Below are 16,923 nucleotides of genomic sequence, written 5' to 3'. Positions count from 1 at the left end.
CCCGCCCGCCCCTCCCAGCCTGCCCCGCGCGGCCGCTTCCCCGCGCGCGCCGGCCCCCCCCGCCCCCCCTTTCCCCCCCGCCCGGGCCGGCGGCCGCGGCAGAGCCGCGCTGGGTGGCGCGTGCGCACTGTGCCCCGCCCGCCGCCATTTTGTGTCCGAAAGCGACTGTGGAGCGATTAAACCGCGGGGCTGGTGCCGGGGCGCTTAAAGCGGCGGCGGCCGCGGCGGGGCGTGCGGGGCGCGGCGGCTCCTCCGCGGGGCCCGCGGGCGGCGCGGGGCGGCGGCGGGGCCCGGCGGCCGGAGGGAGCTCGGCGGGGCGCGGGGCGCAGGTAAGCGGCGGCGGCGGGGGGTTTGCAGTCGCGTTCTCCGGCCTCTAGGTGTCACGATGGGGCTCCGGCGCGGCTGGGGCCCCGCAGCGGCCGCCGCCGGGGCAGCAAGGGGGGCTTTGTCTCCCTCTACCGTCCCCGCGCCGCCGCCGCCGCCACCGCCGCCATTCCCCACAGCGCGGCGCTGGGCTGCGGCACCGCCCGGGCCGCCCGCCCTCCTTCCCTCCCCGGCCGCCGCCACCCGCCGGCCCCGACTCCATTTTCTTTCCTTTGTCTCCTCCACCGCGCCACCGGCGCTGATTAACCGCCCCATTACCGCCCCCTCCCTTCCCTTCCCGTCCCGCACGTCCCTTCCTTCCCCCCCCCTCCCCCGCCCCGCCGGGCCCGCTCCCCTCCCGCCCCGCCACCGCTCCCCCCCTTTCTCGCACCTCCGCGGGGCTCGCCCGGCGCCCTCCGCCCGCCGCCCGTGTCCTGCCGCGCTGTCCGGCCGGGCGCTGCCCGCGGGGACGGCTGCGTGTCCCGCTCCCGCCGGCCGCCGCCTCGCTGCGCTGGCGTGTGCGGCGGAGTGAGAGGCGCTGCGAGGCGCAGAGCGGGACTCGAGCTCCCTCTGCAAGGCAGGCTGAGCAGCGCCATGCAGCAGCACCGGGGCGGGCACGGCTGGGGGGCGCCCGCTCTCGCCGCGGTGACCGGCCGGCAGCCCCCCCGCACCCCCCGCGCCGCTCCCGGAGCGCGGCGGCCCCGCCGTTCTGTGTCCGCCTTTCCCCCCCCCGTCCCGTCCCCGCCACCCCACTTCGGGCCCGGGGTCCCCACGGGGCTTGGGGCTCCGAGCGGGAGCGCCTGGGCTGCCACCGAGCTGCCGAGCAGCTGTGTCACTTGCTGGGACCTGGCCCGGCTGCCCGACTCGTGGGGCGCCTCCCCGGGAGCCTCCCGGGCCTCCGCAGCCGGGCCCTTGCCTGGGGATGGAGCCCGAAATCTCATGGCAAAGGACGGCGTTATTCCCTCCCTTCCATGGGTCTGTGCTGCTTGGGGGGGGAAGCACAAAACCCGATTCTTTTTGTGATGCAGAGGAGGAAACCGCACATGCTCTGTATCCAAACGCTTTGCTGTTTGTTCTCTATATCAGCTTTAGATTTCTTTAGAATTTATGTTTATATGGTATCGGATTTGGCCTTGTGTTAACCTTGTGAAATGAATTCGGTAGAAGGGTTTTGTCGTGTTGTATGGATCCTTCTCCGTTCAGTGTAATCCTTAGGACTTGCCTGTGGGTGAAAATGAGCTCGCTTTCCTGTTTGTGATTTCCTATTTTTTTGCCGAGCATTTCTCCCCTTAAATACAAGCATGGCTGTTCCTCATCTCTGGCCAGTTACTGAATCCTAGTAATAAACTCCAGAGGTGTCGTTAAAACACTGTTTGCCACTTCCAGTGTACGTGTTTTTGTTTCTGTGCAGGAAGTGTGTAAATATCGTCTCAAATTCTCCAGTTTATTAAATCTTCTGCCGAGCCTGTTGAATTTGTAGGAGCCCCTTGAGTATTGGAAATAATTCCGTGCTGTATTCAAGCTGTTCTTACTTAAACGATCCCTCTAACACTTTCCTTCAGTGTAGAAGACATCAGCAGAACTGAAAAAAAGGAGTAATTGTAGTTTAAGGGCAAAGCAATGCTTGCTGCCTTTTTTTTTCCTAGGTTGATGGATTTTTACTTCCATTTTGTTTTTCTTCTGGATGTGTAGGGCCAGCTCAGTTTTAAGGTCATCTGCCGTGCATGAATGGTTATTAGGACGCACAGAAAGGCTCAAGAAACTTAGTGGGATATTTTTGAGGAGTAATATCTGAGCAAAAGATGCAAAACTCAAGTTCCTGTAGCCTCCAGTGGCCCTGCAACTGAAATGATACAGCAAGGGTCGTCCATTTCAGACAGAGCTTGGAGAACTGTCACTAGAGCGTTAAGTTTGCTGGTGACTCGTGCCTGCAGAGTTTCTGAGGGAAGGAGCTATTTCAAGAGCTGTTTTCATGTGAGCAGGCTGGATCTTGACTGTGATCCGTAGCTAATTTGTGTGCATCCTCACCAGCTCTTGGGGCTGCAGGTTCATACCCGCCTGCTGCGCTCCCAGGGCTGTGTCTGAAATGCCACAAGCTGACCCGTGTTATTCTTGACTATGTTCAACATTTACCTGAAAAATCTAATTGTATGGGATTGCTAACTTGCTAAGGAATTTCTGTGCACAGCCTACTCCAGAATTTAATTTCTTTTCCTCCCCTTAGGACTTCATGTCTGAGAACTCCTGCTTTTCCAGATTTTTGGAAGTTGGATATTGAATATTATTAGGCCTGTCTGTTCTTGGAGCAAAGCCAGCCTATTCCTTGCACTTATCCCTCGTACTTAAACAGGTTCCACTCACCTCTGGATAGCTCTCCCTGCTCTGTCTGAGCAGGTTTTTGTACATGAGCTCTTTCAGCTATGTTATTGATTATATTTGCATAAAAACTCCCTAATTCCCCATCCTGCCAACTTCAGCTTCTCTTACCTCTTTATCAGAGAGGGAATGCTCGATGGAGTAATAAGCTTTAGGATCCCAAATGTGCTTGTAGGTGCCCTAGAAATGTGTGTAATAAAGAGCAGCTACTGCTTTACCTGCACACGAGGACACACACTGACAAAAGCTGAGAACAACCAAAGCTATGACTGCTTGTTTTGTGTGTGATAACTTACTGAACTGTACTGATTTATTTGCTTAACTGTAAACCCCTGTTCATCCATTTGGCTTTAGTTCAGATGCCCAGTTCACTCCTTGTTATACTAAAGCTTGAAATGTCAATACAGTATCGAGCTCTGCTACTCTGTAACCTACATGGTCTTAGAGACACACACACAGATCCAGGAAATTCCCTTTTGTTGTTTATATTTAGTGTTGGTAACAATGGCTCAGATCATACGTGGCACTTCTTTCAGGTTTTTTACTGACTGAAACTTAGAAAGAATCTGTCCTGATTATAGCTAAAAATACTGCTTTTTATTGTGCTGAAGGATATTTGAATTTCATTTACAACACCCTGTTCTGCTTCTCCCAGATCTCTCCAATAATTCATCAGTCTTTAGGAATTGAGGTATGCTTATTGCAGATATATTTAATATGAAAACTAAAGAGTTGCTGTGCAGCTGAGTGATCTGTTTTTCTCTTATTAACAAAATAACCTCAAAAAGAAGAGCAGAATAAACAGAAGGTGAGTAGGGAGTTTTATATTTCAGATCATGTTAACATTTAAGTAACTGTACACAGAACAACTCAGTTTGGGTATCTAATGTAAATTAAAGCTAAAGTGAAGTTTTCCTCAGTATGATAAAAAATTTGGAAGCTATAAAATCTTAATTTCCTTCCAATGTGGTTTTTAACAGGTGAAAAGAGAAGTAGTGCAGAGCCAGCTCTCCAGAATGGCGCAGTTAACGTGCAGTGGCTTAGGGGACATCTCTGATAGAATGGACTCCCGAAGCATTATTCTCTAACTATCCCTGCAGGTGAAGTTTTGAGTCACAGATAGAGCTGCATTTTTTCTCTAAAGGTTTGTTTTTAGAGATCCCCCCTCAGTTCAAGCACTCCCACCGTTTACTGTCAGCTACCTGAGGATTTCAGTGTGCTGTGTGGGGCTCATATTAAGAGGTGTGGCCAGGAATGTTTGAAATTTTTTTTAAAAAACAAGGGCAGTGATCAGTTAATATTCTGACCAGTGACACCAGCAAGGGCTTGTGTAATGGTAGCAGTGCAGCAAGCTGAACTACAGGGTATTTTTTTCTCCTGTAGTGCAAGTATCCTGCCCAGATACATATTATATCAGTCAGCAGCAGCATCTTATTTGTTCTGATATAGCTGCAAACTCATGAAATGTCTAAAGCTTCACAGGTTTCACTGGAAAGCTTTACTCTAATGTAAAGACAAGGTTAAGTTCATCTTATACTGAAAATCTTGTTTTGCATATTTTTTTCCCATACTGTAAAAAAATTCTGTTGACATCGTTGAATTTGTCAAATTCTGGCAAAACAGAAGGCAAATCCCAGATTGTTTGGCATGTGAATTGTCTGTATTAATAATGCATCATCATTAGAAGCCTGTATATGTCTCAAACATCCACAGGTAAAGTATGTTATATTAAAAAAACAAACACAAGGCAACACTTAACACAAAACCCCTTTAAAACTGCTCCCCACCAGAGTACATTGGGAGGTGAGAGAGACATTTACCTTGGCATATAGGTATATTTTTTACCACTGGAATATTTTTAACTGCAGTATTGGAAGGGATGTTTTATAGTCAATGCACTTTGAAACAGTAGTGAAATTCCAGGAGGTCAGGGAAGTGCTGATGTGTCAGTTCTGAAAGGAGGTGGAGTGGATGAACATGGCTGTGCAGGGAGGGTGGCAGGTGCCCAGAACACCTTGGGTGTTTGGCTAGCTCTGCATGGTGTTAACACACATGTAGTTCATGTTATCACCAGCTCTCCCATTTATTCTTAGTTCATAATTTAGTTAAAGTGTTAATCCCAGTAACAAAGGCTTTAAGAAAACAAGAGCTTGTTAAATATATTTCTTGACTTTTTTAAAGGACTTGATCATGATGACCTTACTATATATTAATATTAGCACTGAGTATCAGTAAATGCCATTTAGTTCAGGATTAATCTGGGGGTGTACAAGAGTGAATAGTTTCCATGGATATTCAGCAAAAACTAGTAATTGCTTGTCACAATTTATTTTCATTAATGATTTTGTTGGTGAAAAATGTATTTAAAAACTATTCATTATAAACTTCTGGTTCATGGAAAATCACTGGGCACTGAGGCAGCCATTGTGATTGTCAGGTGGAGTAAATCCAGTCCAGTGTGTGTACTAAGGCTGCTACATGTAAAGCTGTGCACCTGGGAACCAGGTATTCCAGCTGAATTGAAATCAAGGCACATGGTATCCTAGAAAGCAGTGATTGAAGTGTGTTTTGGAGTCATAGTGAATAAACAGCATAAACACAAGTTTCCAAGGTGATGTTGTGACAAAGAACCTAATGTGGTTCTTAAATGCATTAGTGGAATAAGCATGGGTGTGTTCTTGCCCATCTTGTGGGATGGGATGAAGTCATTCCCAAAATCCTACATATGGTTTTGGCCTCAGCACTCAAAACCCTCAAAAAAATTACTGTGTAAAATTCATCTCAAATTTGATGGAAAACTAAGCTGTATTGCCATGCAGTAAAATGCTAAACATGAGCAGCTTCTCATCAAAACTGAGATGACTTAATGAGAGTCCTCAGATATGTCCCTTACAAAATAATACTGGATGTTAGTGATTAGTGATCTTGTTCTGATCTTGCTGACAAGCACAATATGAATTTGTAACCCAATAAGTTCAAATTAAAAGGCTTAAGTTCCTCACAGGGAGAGTGGTTAACTAATGGATTGATATCAAGAACAGTCATGTATTTCTTTATTTCTTAACGTCTTTGAGTCCAGATTGTGGGGAAAAAAAAACCTGAAAATTACTTCAGCAAGGTGCTGACCTTTTCTTGTTTCATGTATATTTATAGAACTGTCATTCATAAGAGGTCAGACTTGGTGATAAACCAGGGTGCTAAAGAAAAGGGTTGGATAGCACCTCCTCTTCTCTTTCTCTGGATCCACCTTTCCTCTTTTTGAGCAGAGAGAGGTTTAGGACTTTTCCTTTTCAATCAAGAATATGATCAAACCAGTAAATGTTCTGAATGGGGGAAAATAAGCAGATATTGATATATATTGGAGATGTGTCAAATAGTGTCCTGAATACTCAGTCCAGACTTGTGGCTAATACATCCTGATCTGAGGCTGTGGCACTGGGGAGCTGTTGGAAAGATAAATGTTACTTCTCTGCTGCCAGGACAAGCTGCTGGCTCATGTCCAGCTCACTGCCTACCAAGCAGCCCAAGGACCTTGGCACAAGCACTGCTGCCCAGACAGTCTTTGTATCAGCAAAGGGGTTCTTCCTTCCTGCTTCTAAGCATGGAAAATGCACAGAGGGTGAGGCAAGGTGATTTTATTGAATCCACTAAAGAAAGCATAGCTCCATAAAGTTTTGTGTTACATAAAATTATTTATTGACTCATTTTATATATTGCATTTGTTGTTTGTTGTGTGGAATTATATTATCTGCAGTGATCCTAGTTTTCAACTGGATGCTGAGTAAAATACTGACTTAATCAGGAGTTAAACTAGGAAGCATAAAGCTGTGGAAGAAGGAGTAAACAACTCAATAATTTTAAGCTATGTTAATGCCTCATGTGGAGATTTGACACAAGTGTTTGACACTTTCTGAGCTCTCAGAGATGTTACAGTGAACAGCTTGATGGTGGCATAAGCATCTCTAGGTGGAGATTGCTGGAAGCTAAGGCTTTTTTTTCCATCTTACATTAAAAAGGTGAAAAGGAGATGTAATCTTGAGAACTCAGAGCTACAGAGCAAACTTGCATGTAATCCATGTGCTCCTCTGTGTGGTAATTTCAACAGAAGCACATGATGCTTGAGTTTGGCAGTTCTGGTTTTTCCTGGCTGTTCATTAGAAGGTGAATGGGGTCACTCTGCTGCTGCCCCCTGAGTTCTTCACAGAACTCAGTCTGTGCCCAGTCTGGCTGCTGTGCTTCACACAGGGCCAACTTCTTGAGTAAATGCAGGGAGTTTTGTGGTGAGCCTATAGCTTGTAGGAGTAAAAAATGAGGTAAATCCACCACAATTGATGGGAAACCTGTTTTGGTAAGAGACTGTGGAGACACTGTAGGTTCAGAAGGGGATCCACAAGTCCAGAGGCAATGATCCCTAATCCTCTGACTGGATGTTGGGATAAGGGTGGTAAACCACAGACATGACTGATTGCTCTCCCTACACACTGTTTCCTGCTGGAGTTTTTGGAGACAGACTGCTGCACTAAATGGACAGTGATCTGTCCTTGTAGGACTTTTTTTTATCCTCATGTTGGATAAAGGAATTTTTAAAATTTTTTTCCAACCTATTGATAAAAGCTATACAAGGAAATTTACAGTTCTTGCTATTTTGGGAATAAACACCAAAGCATTTAGAGAGGTGAAAGTCAAGGCTTCTCTGGAAAATTAGGTTGGCTTGCATCAGGATTGTTGTACCCCATCTCCTGCCACATGTGTGCTGGCAGTTGCATCCCCAGTGATGAACTGGTCAGCAGAATTTCCTTCATGAGAGCAATAGCATGTAAGTGGATGTGGAAAAAATGTTGCCTCAAGTTTGATTTGAGTCTTCATGGAACCATGCCCCAAATATTTTGGGGTAAGTAGAGGCTTTCTGTGAGGGAAGCCAAGAGTACAAGTAGTAATAGCAGCATTTGACTATTTGTAAACATTTTTTACTCTTTTGAAATGGAACTGTAAACTTCCCTGTATGTTTAAAATTGTTGTCCAGGCAATTGAATTCTCCCATTGTTTAATGTTGAAAGAAACATGGTTTCTCTGGACTGGCTCCTGGAAGAGCCTTTCACTACAGTAGAACCAGTAGTGATTTTTTTTTTTGGCCAATTACTTCAGCTTCTTGTATAGTTTTTCTGTCTCCTTGTGTTTGATTTGCAAAGCTCTTCCCTTGAAACCACTTCTAACATCCAGAGATTTAAAATGAAAGCAGGAAATGCTACTGAATTAAAAATGCCCCCTGGTTTTGATTGTATAATTCCATGACATAAGTTAACAGTATAACATTGTAACCAGTAGCTTTCGCCTGTGTCCTAAACTGTTTGCAGTGGAAGTGCAGTTTGAACTTCAGTTTTACTTTCTCAGTATATACTGCAAGAAAACACCTTAAAGGCACTTCAGGAGTTTCCAGATTACAGGTTGGAAAAAAATGACATTTTTGAAGGCTAGTAGTTTCAGTCAAAGCTTATCAGATTATTAAAACCTTTCTTCTTTTCTTTTCTTTTTGGAGGATGGAAGAAGTTAGTGTTATCCAGCATTCCTGCTGAGTATATAACTTACTGTCACTTCTGATCTTTGAAGAGAGATTTTTCGCTTCCTGTGGCAATACTGAATACTCAAAAGGTACTCATTGATTACTTGATCCCTGCCTACCTCCATGTTTATTAATACTCTTCTCTCCTTCCTGCCAAAGAGTGACTGCTGTTGACTCCTGCCTGCTCTGAGCTACCTGGAGCATTACATGGTCCCAGACTACTTTATGCTTTGCTCCTGTAGTGTGTGTCCTGTCAAAGCAGCTGCATCCTCTCCTTGTCCTACCAACATTTTGACCTACATGAAGAAGAATTTGTGAGCCTCCATGACAGTATGGTGGAGCCAGCTATGAAATATTTTGATGTCTCACTTGCCTGATGTGACATCTGTAATGGTTTCGGACACATCTGCTTTGAGTGGCTTGTGCAGACAAATCCTTAGGGATGATTTCTCCATCTCTCAAAGGAGAGAGATGGCATTGAATGTTTGTCCTGCTGTGTTCCAGTCTGGCTCTTCCTGGTTAGAAGTGCTGGTTCCAGTGCAGTTGTTGGTCACTGTGATGTGCTGCCTCTGCAAACAGGCTGTCCTGAGGCAGCCAAGGGAGAGTTTTCATCTGCCTTTTGGCACCTTTCCTGTTGCCTATCTGACAAGATACAATTTCTTGTTAACACCGTGGGGAAAAGAGGATACAGTAGCCCTCAATACTTCAAAGACAGATTTTTCCTTTTTTATTAGTTTAGATTTATTCACTGTGGACCTGGGTTTTCTCCTGCAAATTATAAAAAAGTAGTAAAGTCTCTTGTCAATACTGCTTCATCCTTTTATTACTGAAGTCCCTATAGGACTCGTGTCTGCTGTGGATCTTTGTACTTCATAGCACATGTGATTCTCTGTCTCCTAAACAATAAACCACAGTATTTGTGCTTTTTCTAATGCTGTCCTCTTCAATACTGGGTGGATTTGGATATCTACCACTCTGAGAGTGCTGGTCCCCAGTAGATTGCTGAGAGTTACAGTACATCTGTTCATTTGCTGAAGAACTGATCAGTGTATGAGAGCTTGCAGAAGTGTTCCAGGGCCTCTACATCTTGTGTGGAAATGAGTGCTGAACCAGTAAATGTCAGTCCTAGGAGCATCATAGTTATAACTGCATAGATGGAAAAATGTCTCAATGTTTTGTGTTTGAAGTTTAAGTATAGCCTTTATTTTATGTAGTGCCAGAGAATGGTAAAATAATTTTGGTTGGCAAGGACTTCTTGTGGTACCCTGATTCAATCCCTGACTCAGTGCAGGGCCAGCACTGATGCTAGATGAGGTCAATTAGGGTTGTATTTAGGAAATATTTTAGTTTCCACAGCATCTCTGAGCAACCTACTCCAGTGTTTGACCACTCATTGTTGCAGCTGGTCTGTTGCACTTGTCCTTTGACTCTCTGCTTCCCTTTGGAGGCAGCAGTAGGATCTCCCCATGGTCTTTTCACAGCTAACTCTGTCATTCTTCTGTGTAGATCTTGTATTCCAGCCACCTCATTGTTCTGGTAGCCTGCTGGTGTGTTCTTTCCATGTGTTCTAAGCTCAGCAGTGGACATGTGAAGCACTTCAGCTTTTCAGTTTACGCCTGTTTTCCTTCAAGCTCTTCAAACATTGCCCAAATGTCAAAGGTCTGATGGAATGTAAATTCATGCAAGGTATTTTATGCCAGAAAGATACACCAGGTATTTAACAGAAGTTCAGTGTCATCTCTGCAGTAAGGGAGAGCAGAAATGACTTACTCTCCCTTTGGGATGTTCTCTTAGAGTGGATCAGAACAAGAGGGCCTTGCATTTTTGGAGCTCCTTGGATTTTACATTAGTGGGTTGATACTTCTTGAGTGGTGTCCAAGCAGCATCAAAACATCTCTTTAAAAACTCCAGTAACTTATTTCCTGAATGAGAATCATTACCTTGTAAACAGAGAGGGGCAATGGCTGTGCCTTGCACTAACTCGCCACCAGTGCTAATCTGCAGAGATCCCTGTGAAATGTTCTCTATTTGTGTTGTCTTCACTGTAGAAAAGAGCTGCAATTACTGGTTTGTTTTCTCTTTCCCCTCAAGAGTTTGGGTACAATCTTGATTTAAAACAGCTTTCTTTACAGTTAAATCATTTTCCAAGCAGAAGATTAGTTTTGAAAAATGGAAGAAAACTGATTTTTCTTGATTCAAAATTTCAGGAAACCCAAAGTGGATAAACAGATGCTTCCATTCAATTCAGTGTGTTCTGTTGTCCTCTTGTGTGTGTGACAAAACTTCTAAGGTGATAATATTCCAGGTGGGAGGTGTTAATTTTGTATCAAATGTCTTTTGAAGGGAGATCTTCTCTCCTGAGGCTTTTCTGCATTACTTGAAAAGTTTGTAAAGTTCAGGAAATCTTTTCCAGTGTTGCACAGCACAGAACCTGGCAAGGATGCAGCTTGCATCATCAGGAGTCTCAATATGCCTTTAGCAGTGGAGCACACCCCATGTATCCTCTGAGCATCCTCTTTCCTGGTCAGGGCCTGTATGTAGCATTTGTGATTTTTGCAGAGTGAGTGTTAAATAAAAAGAGATAATTTCCAAATTTTTTTAAAAGGTCACTATCACTGAGCATCCACAGCTCCAACAAACCTCTTATCAGTAATGCTCTTTGAAGCTGGTTAACAATTAAAAATAGACTTGCCAAGTAATAAATGCAGGACCCAGACTTGAGTGCCTTGTACTAAATAAATGGCAGAAGAACCTGGAGGGGAAGCACTTAAATTCAAAGGGTGTGAAATCCAACTAGTGTGAAATCCAACACTGCTTGGCCTTCATTGCTGAGTGCAGCAAGAATACATGCCTCTCTTGAGAATCACTCCTCTGGACTGCCTTGCCATTCCCAGGGTTTTTAGCATGTGTGCACACTGCACACTGACAAGGATTACAGAAAAGAGTAATGTGCTGTCTTGTAAATTCTGTATTTCTGTAAATGTGGGTATTTTAAGCCCTTAATTGATAAGGGTAATGAAGCTTGCTTCAGTGAGCAGAGAGCCTTGTCTTCCTCAGGGTGGCAAGGTTAGGACTGTGTTAGAGCTGATTTTGTTATTTGATATAAGCAGTAGATCCACAGCTGCATTGACAGTGTAAGGAGTGATATTTGCTCTCATTTACACCTCTCAGCAGTAAAAACTCCTTGTGTGTGATGTGCTGTTCCATAGCACAGGACAGAGAGGCCATCTGAAGTAGGCAGAGCTGGCTCTAAAATGTCACATTGCTCTTGTAATCTGATGTGAGGCATCCAGAGCTTTAGGTTGTCAGAACTGTGAATGCTAAAGAGTTTGAGAACAAGTAGGTAGAGGAGCTTGTAAAATGAGTTCAGTCATCCTAGTGAAAGTATTAAAGCTGATTAAAATACTCCTTTGGTTTTGCTTATGGCTCTTTTGGTAAGTGGAGGGGTCCTCAAGCAGTTATCAGTTCTGTTAGGGGTGTGGGACTACACCTGTGTTAAACAAGCATTAAATATTGAACACTGCTTTTATTTCCCCCCCTCCCTCTCCCCTCCCCAACCCCCCTTACCTTTCTCTTTTATGTAGTTTCACTAGTTCATCTGTTCTGTTCCAGAGTGAGTTGTGACCTCAGGAGCTGCATGAAGAATAGCCAGCATGAAGAGAACAAATCAGTCCAGGCAGAAGTGCAGAAGCGCCAAGAACATAAATGTAAATTGAGGGGGTTTAAAGTGTGGTATGTGTTCCATGCTGAGGCAGTAGTTTCCTGAACATAAAGCTTAACATTGTGCTAGTAGAAACCCTTTTGCCCTGCTTCTCTTTTGGCTGCCCTTAGTGTTGGGGCACACCAGAGACCTAGTCTGGATTGAAATCTTGGCTGGGTGAGTTCTGGCCTGGATTGGTTTCCTGACAGTAGCTGCAGTTCTCAGGGTGCTTGAGCTAACATGAGGAATTGTTGGGCTGATGGAGGCAATGAATGGGCAGTTTAAAGGCAGATATGGTTTCTTTGCACAGTGGGTATGTTTGGAAATGAGACCTTACTGCTTCCTGGGAGAAAGGGGTTTTTTTCTTCCAAGGTTGAGTGCCTTTGTGGGATTTTGGGGTTTTTTTGCTTCATCTGCTTTGAAGGTTGATTGTAGCACTTTTAGGGCTTGGTGTATGAGCATATTTGGAATACAAGTCCAAATGAATTAGGGGTGTGTGTAAAACAATGAAGCTTCTTAAAATTTCATCATGAGGGTCACTTTAAAGGAGTCACCTGGGTTTGATTCTGTTTATGTCTGCTCCAGCACTTACTAATTCAGACTAACTTTTCTGTGACTCAAAAGCAAGGATGTCTTAATTTAGGCTCTGGGAGTTTTTGTCCACCACCCTTCTGCCATAGGTGCTTTCAAAACTCTCCTGGAATTTCCTGTTCCTGCTGCAACAACAGTAAACTGCACCTCTGTGTTTGGTACAGCCTGACATTAGGTTAACTAGCACTGACTTTAGTTCTCCTTATGTGCATCAGGGTGTGATTTGTGAGGTGACTAATAGTGCATGGGCAGCTGTTGTTCATGGTGTAGGACCCAAGTTACCATCCCAGGGATAAGCACTTCCTGCTCCTCCAATGTGAAGTCTGAATTCCCTTGTCCTGGTAGAGTATCACTACTTAGTGAGTACATATGCAGAGATAAAAGAAATAGCTGTTCCCCAAAAGTTTATTCTTGGATACCTGTTCATCTAGGTGAAGCCTTGGAGGAAAACAAAATCCAGATACTTATTATGAAGTCTCTAGAATGCCATGAAACTTGTTACACAGGTCTTTTTTTCAGGTGTGGGAGTGGCTGGTGTTGCCATTTTGGAATCATGCAACCCTACATCAGATGGCCAAAGAATCCTGTTCTGCTCAGACTTATTCTGAAGAAATATCTTCTGCTGTTAGCAGTTTGCCAGTAAATTAAATGAAAGCCTAAATTAATGTGTGATGGGAGAAATGACCACAAATACTTGATGATAAAACTAGGAATATTTTCCAATATCTGCCTACAGTATAAGGCTTCACTTTTTGTGCCAATGGATTTTACAGGCTGTTTAATCTGAAATAATTGTTGATTTTCAATTTAATACCTTCAGGTATTCTAATGGTCTTTCATGAGCTCCTTCATCACTTTTGCATTATGAAGACTTGTAAAAGGGAGGGACTGATTAGTTTTATGATCTAAGATGAGCCAAAAAGAAATTCCTTTGTGATTGCTTCTTTTGAAGTGTAAGTCTTCCTGTATTCTACACCTGATTGGATTGTGTGTTTGTCCTTCTGAAATGGATTGTTAGGTTAGCAAAACATGATGACTTCCTTACTAAATTAAAAAGGGAAACTTAAAAAAAAATATTGATAAGAGTATATTTCACTTGCATTTCCCAGCTTTCAGTAGAGAATTCTCTGAATAAATAAAGACCTCTTGTCATCTAGTGAGATGCACTAGCAGTTATTGAAAGACATAGTGAAAAAATAAAACTGAGATTTGAAAGAATGGTAGATAGAAACTGAAGGAGAAATTAAGAATGGAACAAATTTTAAGAACATTAACCAATTTTGTCCCTGTTACCTTCTCACTAGACCTTTAATTCTCCAAATCTAAAATAAAAGTAAGGAAAAAAACTATTCCAGAAATAAATCATCAATCTGCTTTCTTCATCAAGGCTTTCCTTGTCAGGTTACAGGATATACCAATGACTTGAATATATGTGGGATTTGTTGTCAGTAACTGCAGTGATTTTATCTTTTGTTACACGATGCAAGTTTCAAGCAATTGACATTATTGTATCTGCTTTTCTCTCCATTGTAGGCTGCAGCTTATTACAGCAGAATTAGCAGTATTAGTTCTGGAAGAGCCATGATCTGGGGCTTTCTGCCACTGTCAGGTGCAAGGATTAAGAGGGAGCTTGTTCAGCAAACAGCTGAGGAAAGATGTGGAGTTGAGTTTCCTTCTGCCTGGCAGGGGGCCCTGGGTATATACTCTGTTTCCATGTCTTGCATGAACTCCCTGAGTTTCTGATCCAAAGTGAAAGGTCAGCTTTATTCTGAGTAATTGCAGGAGATCACAGGTGTGTGCTACTTGCTGACTGAAAAATAGGGGTCAGTGCTGAATGAAGCTTCTCATTGCTTTGCATCATCTCATGGAACACAATGAAATTGGAAAGAGCTCTGCTGGGATCCCTGGGCAGGAGTAGCAACCAGGAAGATTTCTCCTGTAGGTTATGGGAGGAGCAGAGAAAAAAGAAAAGGGGGAAAGTAAAGAAATGGCACAAGATGCATTTTGATTCTAACAGTGCACCAAGCTGGCTGTGGGTGAGGAATGTCCTGTAGCCAGGGACTGCCTTGGCTGTGCCCTTGGGAGTTTGTAGGGGTTAAAGGTAAAGATCACCTCTGATAACATCTGGGCCAAATTAGTTCTCAGTCGAGTTCATTATGGTGAATTATTCTGTCAGTGTGAAGAAAAAAGCTGAGAGCAGCTCTTTGGACAGAGAGTGCTGTGTTTATCTGTCTTACAGAGACCATGAAACTATTACACAGGTTAAAAATCTGGTCTCCTGTCTTGTTAGTAAGGAAAAAGTGAATTCCTCTGGATGTCAGTTTAGTGTAGGGATCCACTTAAAAACTGTGAATCACTCCCTAGAACAATGTGCTCCTCTTGTCCTATTTAGACCAACCTCCCAGCACAGACACCTTGGTTAGGTAATCACCAGCAGCACTGTCTTCTCTGATCCCCTCACAGGGTCAACACTCAAAGAAACCATCCTTCTACAACTCTGCATTTTCCAGTTGCAGCTCTCATTCCCACAGCTGGTTTATGTATTTCTTGGGGCATAATCTTGATAGGCCCCTTTTCATGCAGAGGAGCAGCAAATATGTTTATTAACCTGTGGTGAAGTTTGCTTTTTTACTTCTAGGTTCTTGCTTTTCCTTATGCCCTCCAAGATGCTGAAATATTTCTCAGAATAATTGCTTAATAGTGGGTTAATGAGAATACCCCTTTTTTCATTTAAAGCTGCAGTAAATGTTGTCCATTTTACTCTTCTTGTTTGCTTTCAGTACCAGTGTTGTAAGTGGCAAGGAGGAAATGAGAAAACAGCTGGAGATGGGTGTAGCAGTCATAACCAGTGAATATGGAAATGATTGCAGTAGCCAAATGAAAGCCTTAAGCTTTTACTGTGAGAAAATTAGTTAGTGAAAGAAATTTACCCAATGTTTTAGTTTCTCCTGTTGGTAGTAACTCTTTGGTGTTTTGCATGTGAAAGGCACAGCTGGCCTGTTTGGATGTGTGTCTGTCTGCTTTAGAGTAAGTTACACTCATGCCATGTTCATCTCTTATCAGGGTGGCTCTGCTGGAGGAAATGGAAAGGCTGCCTACCTGTTAAAGTGCCTTATCTTGGGCTGTGCTTAGCTGGGAGACTTTTCAGGGAGAAGATATGGCTGTGTCATGGTGGGAAGGAGAATGGCCAAGCACTCCTGCAGTTAATCTGCATCTGCTCATGCCCTAAAATACTTACATAGACATCTGTGAACTGCAAGCAGGGGAGAAAAAAGTCTCTTCTCTATAAACCCTGTTGGATATGTTTGGTTTTTTTTTCAGTCTTTCTCTTGCTTAAAGTGGCATATACAGTGCATAACTGCAGACTCCTGGTTAAGGTTGTTTATTCCTTAATTCAGCTTTCAAAGGGATTCTTGGAGAATGCAGGAGGAACATAAGTCTCCCATGTTTTTAACATTAGGCTTTATTTCCACTCCCATGCAATTTTTAATAAGTGGCTAATCTACAAGTGTCAAAGCCATGTCAGTTTTTGAGTGGGATCTGTATGTAGATTTACTTGAATTCAAGGCCTGAATGTGCTGCAAGGTGATAAGGTTGTTTGCACTATGTAGCTGCTGATACTTTTCATTATTTTATGACTATCAAAAATTGACTGACAGGATTTGGCTTCAGTGTGTCTATTGGAGTTTTAAATTTTTTTTCTCAAGTTAAGTGCGTATTACAGCATTAAATGTGTAACATTTAACGTGTGACACTTCTCAATTGCGTTAGTCTCCCAGCAGTTTTTATTGAGACTGTGCCTTTTTTGGTGAAAATACATATTTTTGTGTAATTTGGTGCATGAAACTTGATGCAGTTCAGGGTTCCTTAATTTTAACGTGCCTGAGAGGCAGACAAATGCTTCTTTGATAGTAGCTTTATTATAAATAACACCAGTAAAAAATAGGCACTGGCACTAGCTATCCCTGTCTCTGGGTTTGTACTTTCTGCATTGACAATGACAGCAAGTTGTTTTTAGTGCTTCTCCAATTCCCTTCAGAACCTAAAGGGGCTTCCAGAGAGCTGGAGACGGACTTTGGGCAAGGGCATGGAGTGACAGGACAAGGGGGAATGGCTTCCCACTGACACAGGGCATGGCTAGATTGGATATTGGGAAGAAAGTGAGCATATCTGGGCTGAGGCTCTCCTGTGCTGTAGTCAGCAGGACAGCTGGCACTAAATTACTTTCTCTCAAGCAACCTTTTGGTTCCTTTCATTGGAATGACGTGTCAGTTGCATGAAAGGCACAGCACTTTGTATTTCTGCTTGTTCCAGCTTTTTAAATGGGCTGTCC

The 16,923-nt window shown here is 43.6% G+C and overlaps 1 protein-coding gene across 6 annotated transcripts in view; it reads left to right on the top strand.

The window, feature by feature from the left end:
• Nucleotides 1–313: 313 nt before the first annotated feature.
• CTCF (CCCTC-binding factor) overlaps nucleotides 314–16,923 on the top strand; it is a 34,492-nt gene continuing 17,882 nt past the window's right edge. The window contains exons 1-2 of one of the 6 annotated variants that reach the window (XM_059481235.1): nucleotides 8,276–8,388; nucleotides 11,912–12,006. In XM_059481235.1, coding sequence (XP_059337218.1) covers nucleotides 11,953–12,006 — 54 coding nt within the window. In that variant the 5' untranslated portion in view covers nucleotides 8,276–8,388; nucleotides 11,912–11,952. Of the gene's footprint in view, nucleotides 330–1,319; nucleotides 1,339–8,275; nucleotides 8,389–11,911; nucleotides 12,032–16,923 lie in introns of those variants that run through there. The other 5 variants (XM_059481241.1, XM_059481236.1, XM_059481239.1 and 2 more) reach the window with 5 other exon arrangements.

The sequence above is a fragment of the Ammospiza nelsoni genome, chromosome 13, assembly GCF_027579445.1.
Source record: "Ammospiza nelsoni isolate bAmmNel1 chromosome 13, bAmmNel1.pri, whole genome shotgun sequence".
In the NCBI taxonomy this organism is placed as follows: domain Eukaryota; kingdom Metazoa; phylum Chordata; class Aves; order Passeriformes; family Passerellidae; genus Ammospiza; species Ammospiza nelsoni.
Note: the sequence above shows the minus strand (reverse complement) of the source record. Positions and strands in the feature narration are given on the sequence as shown.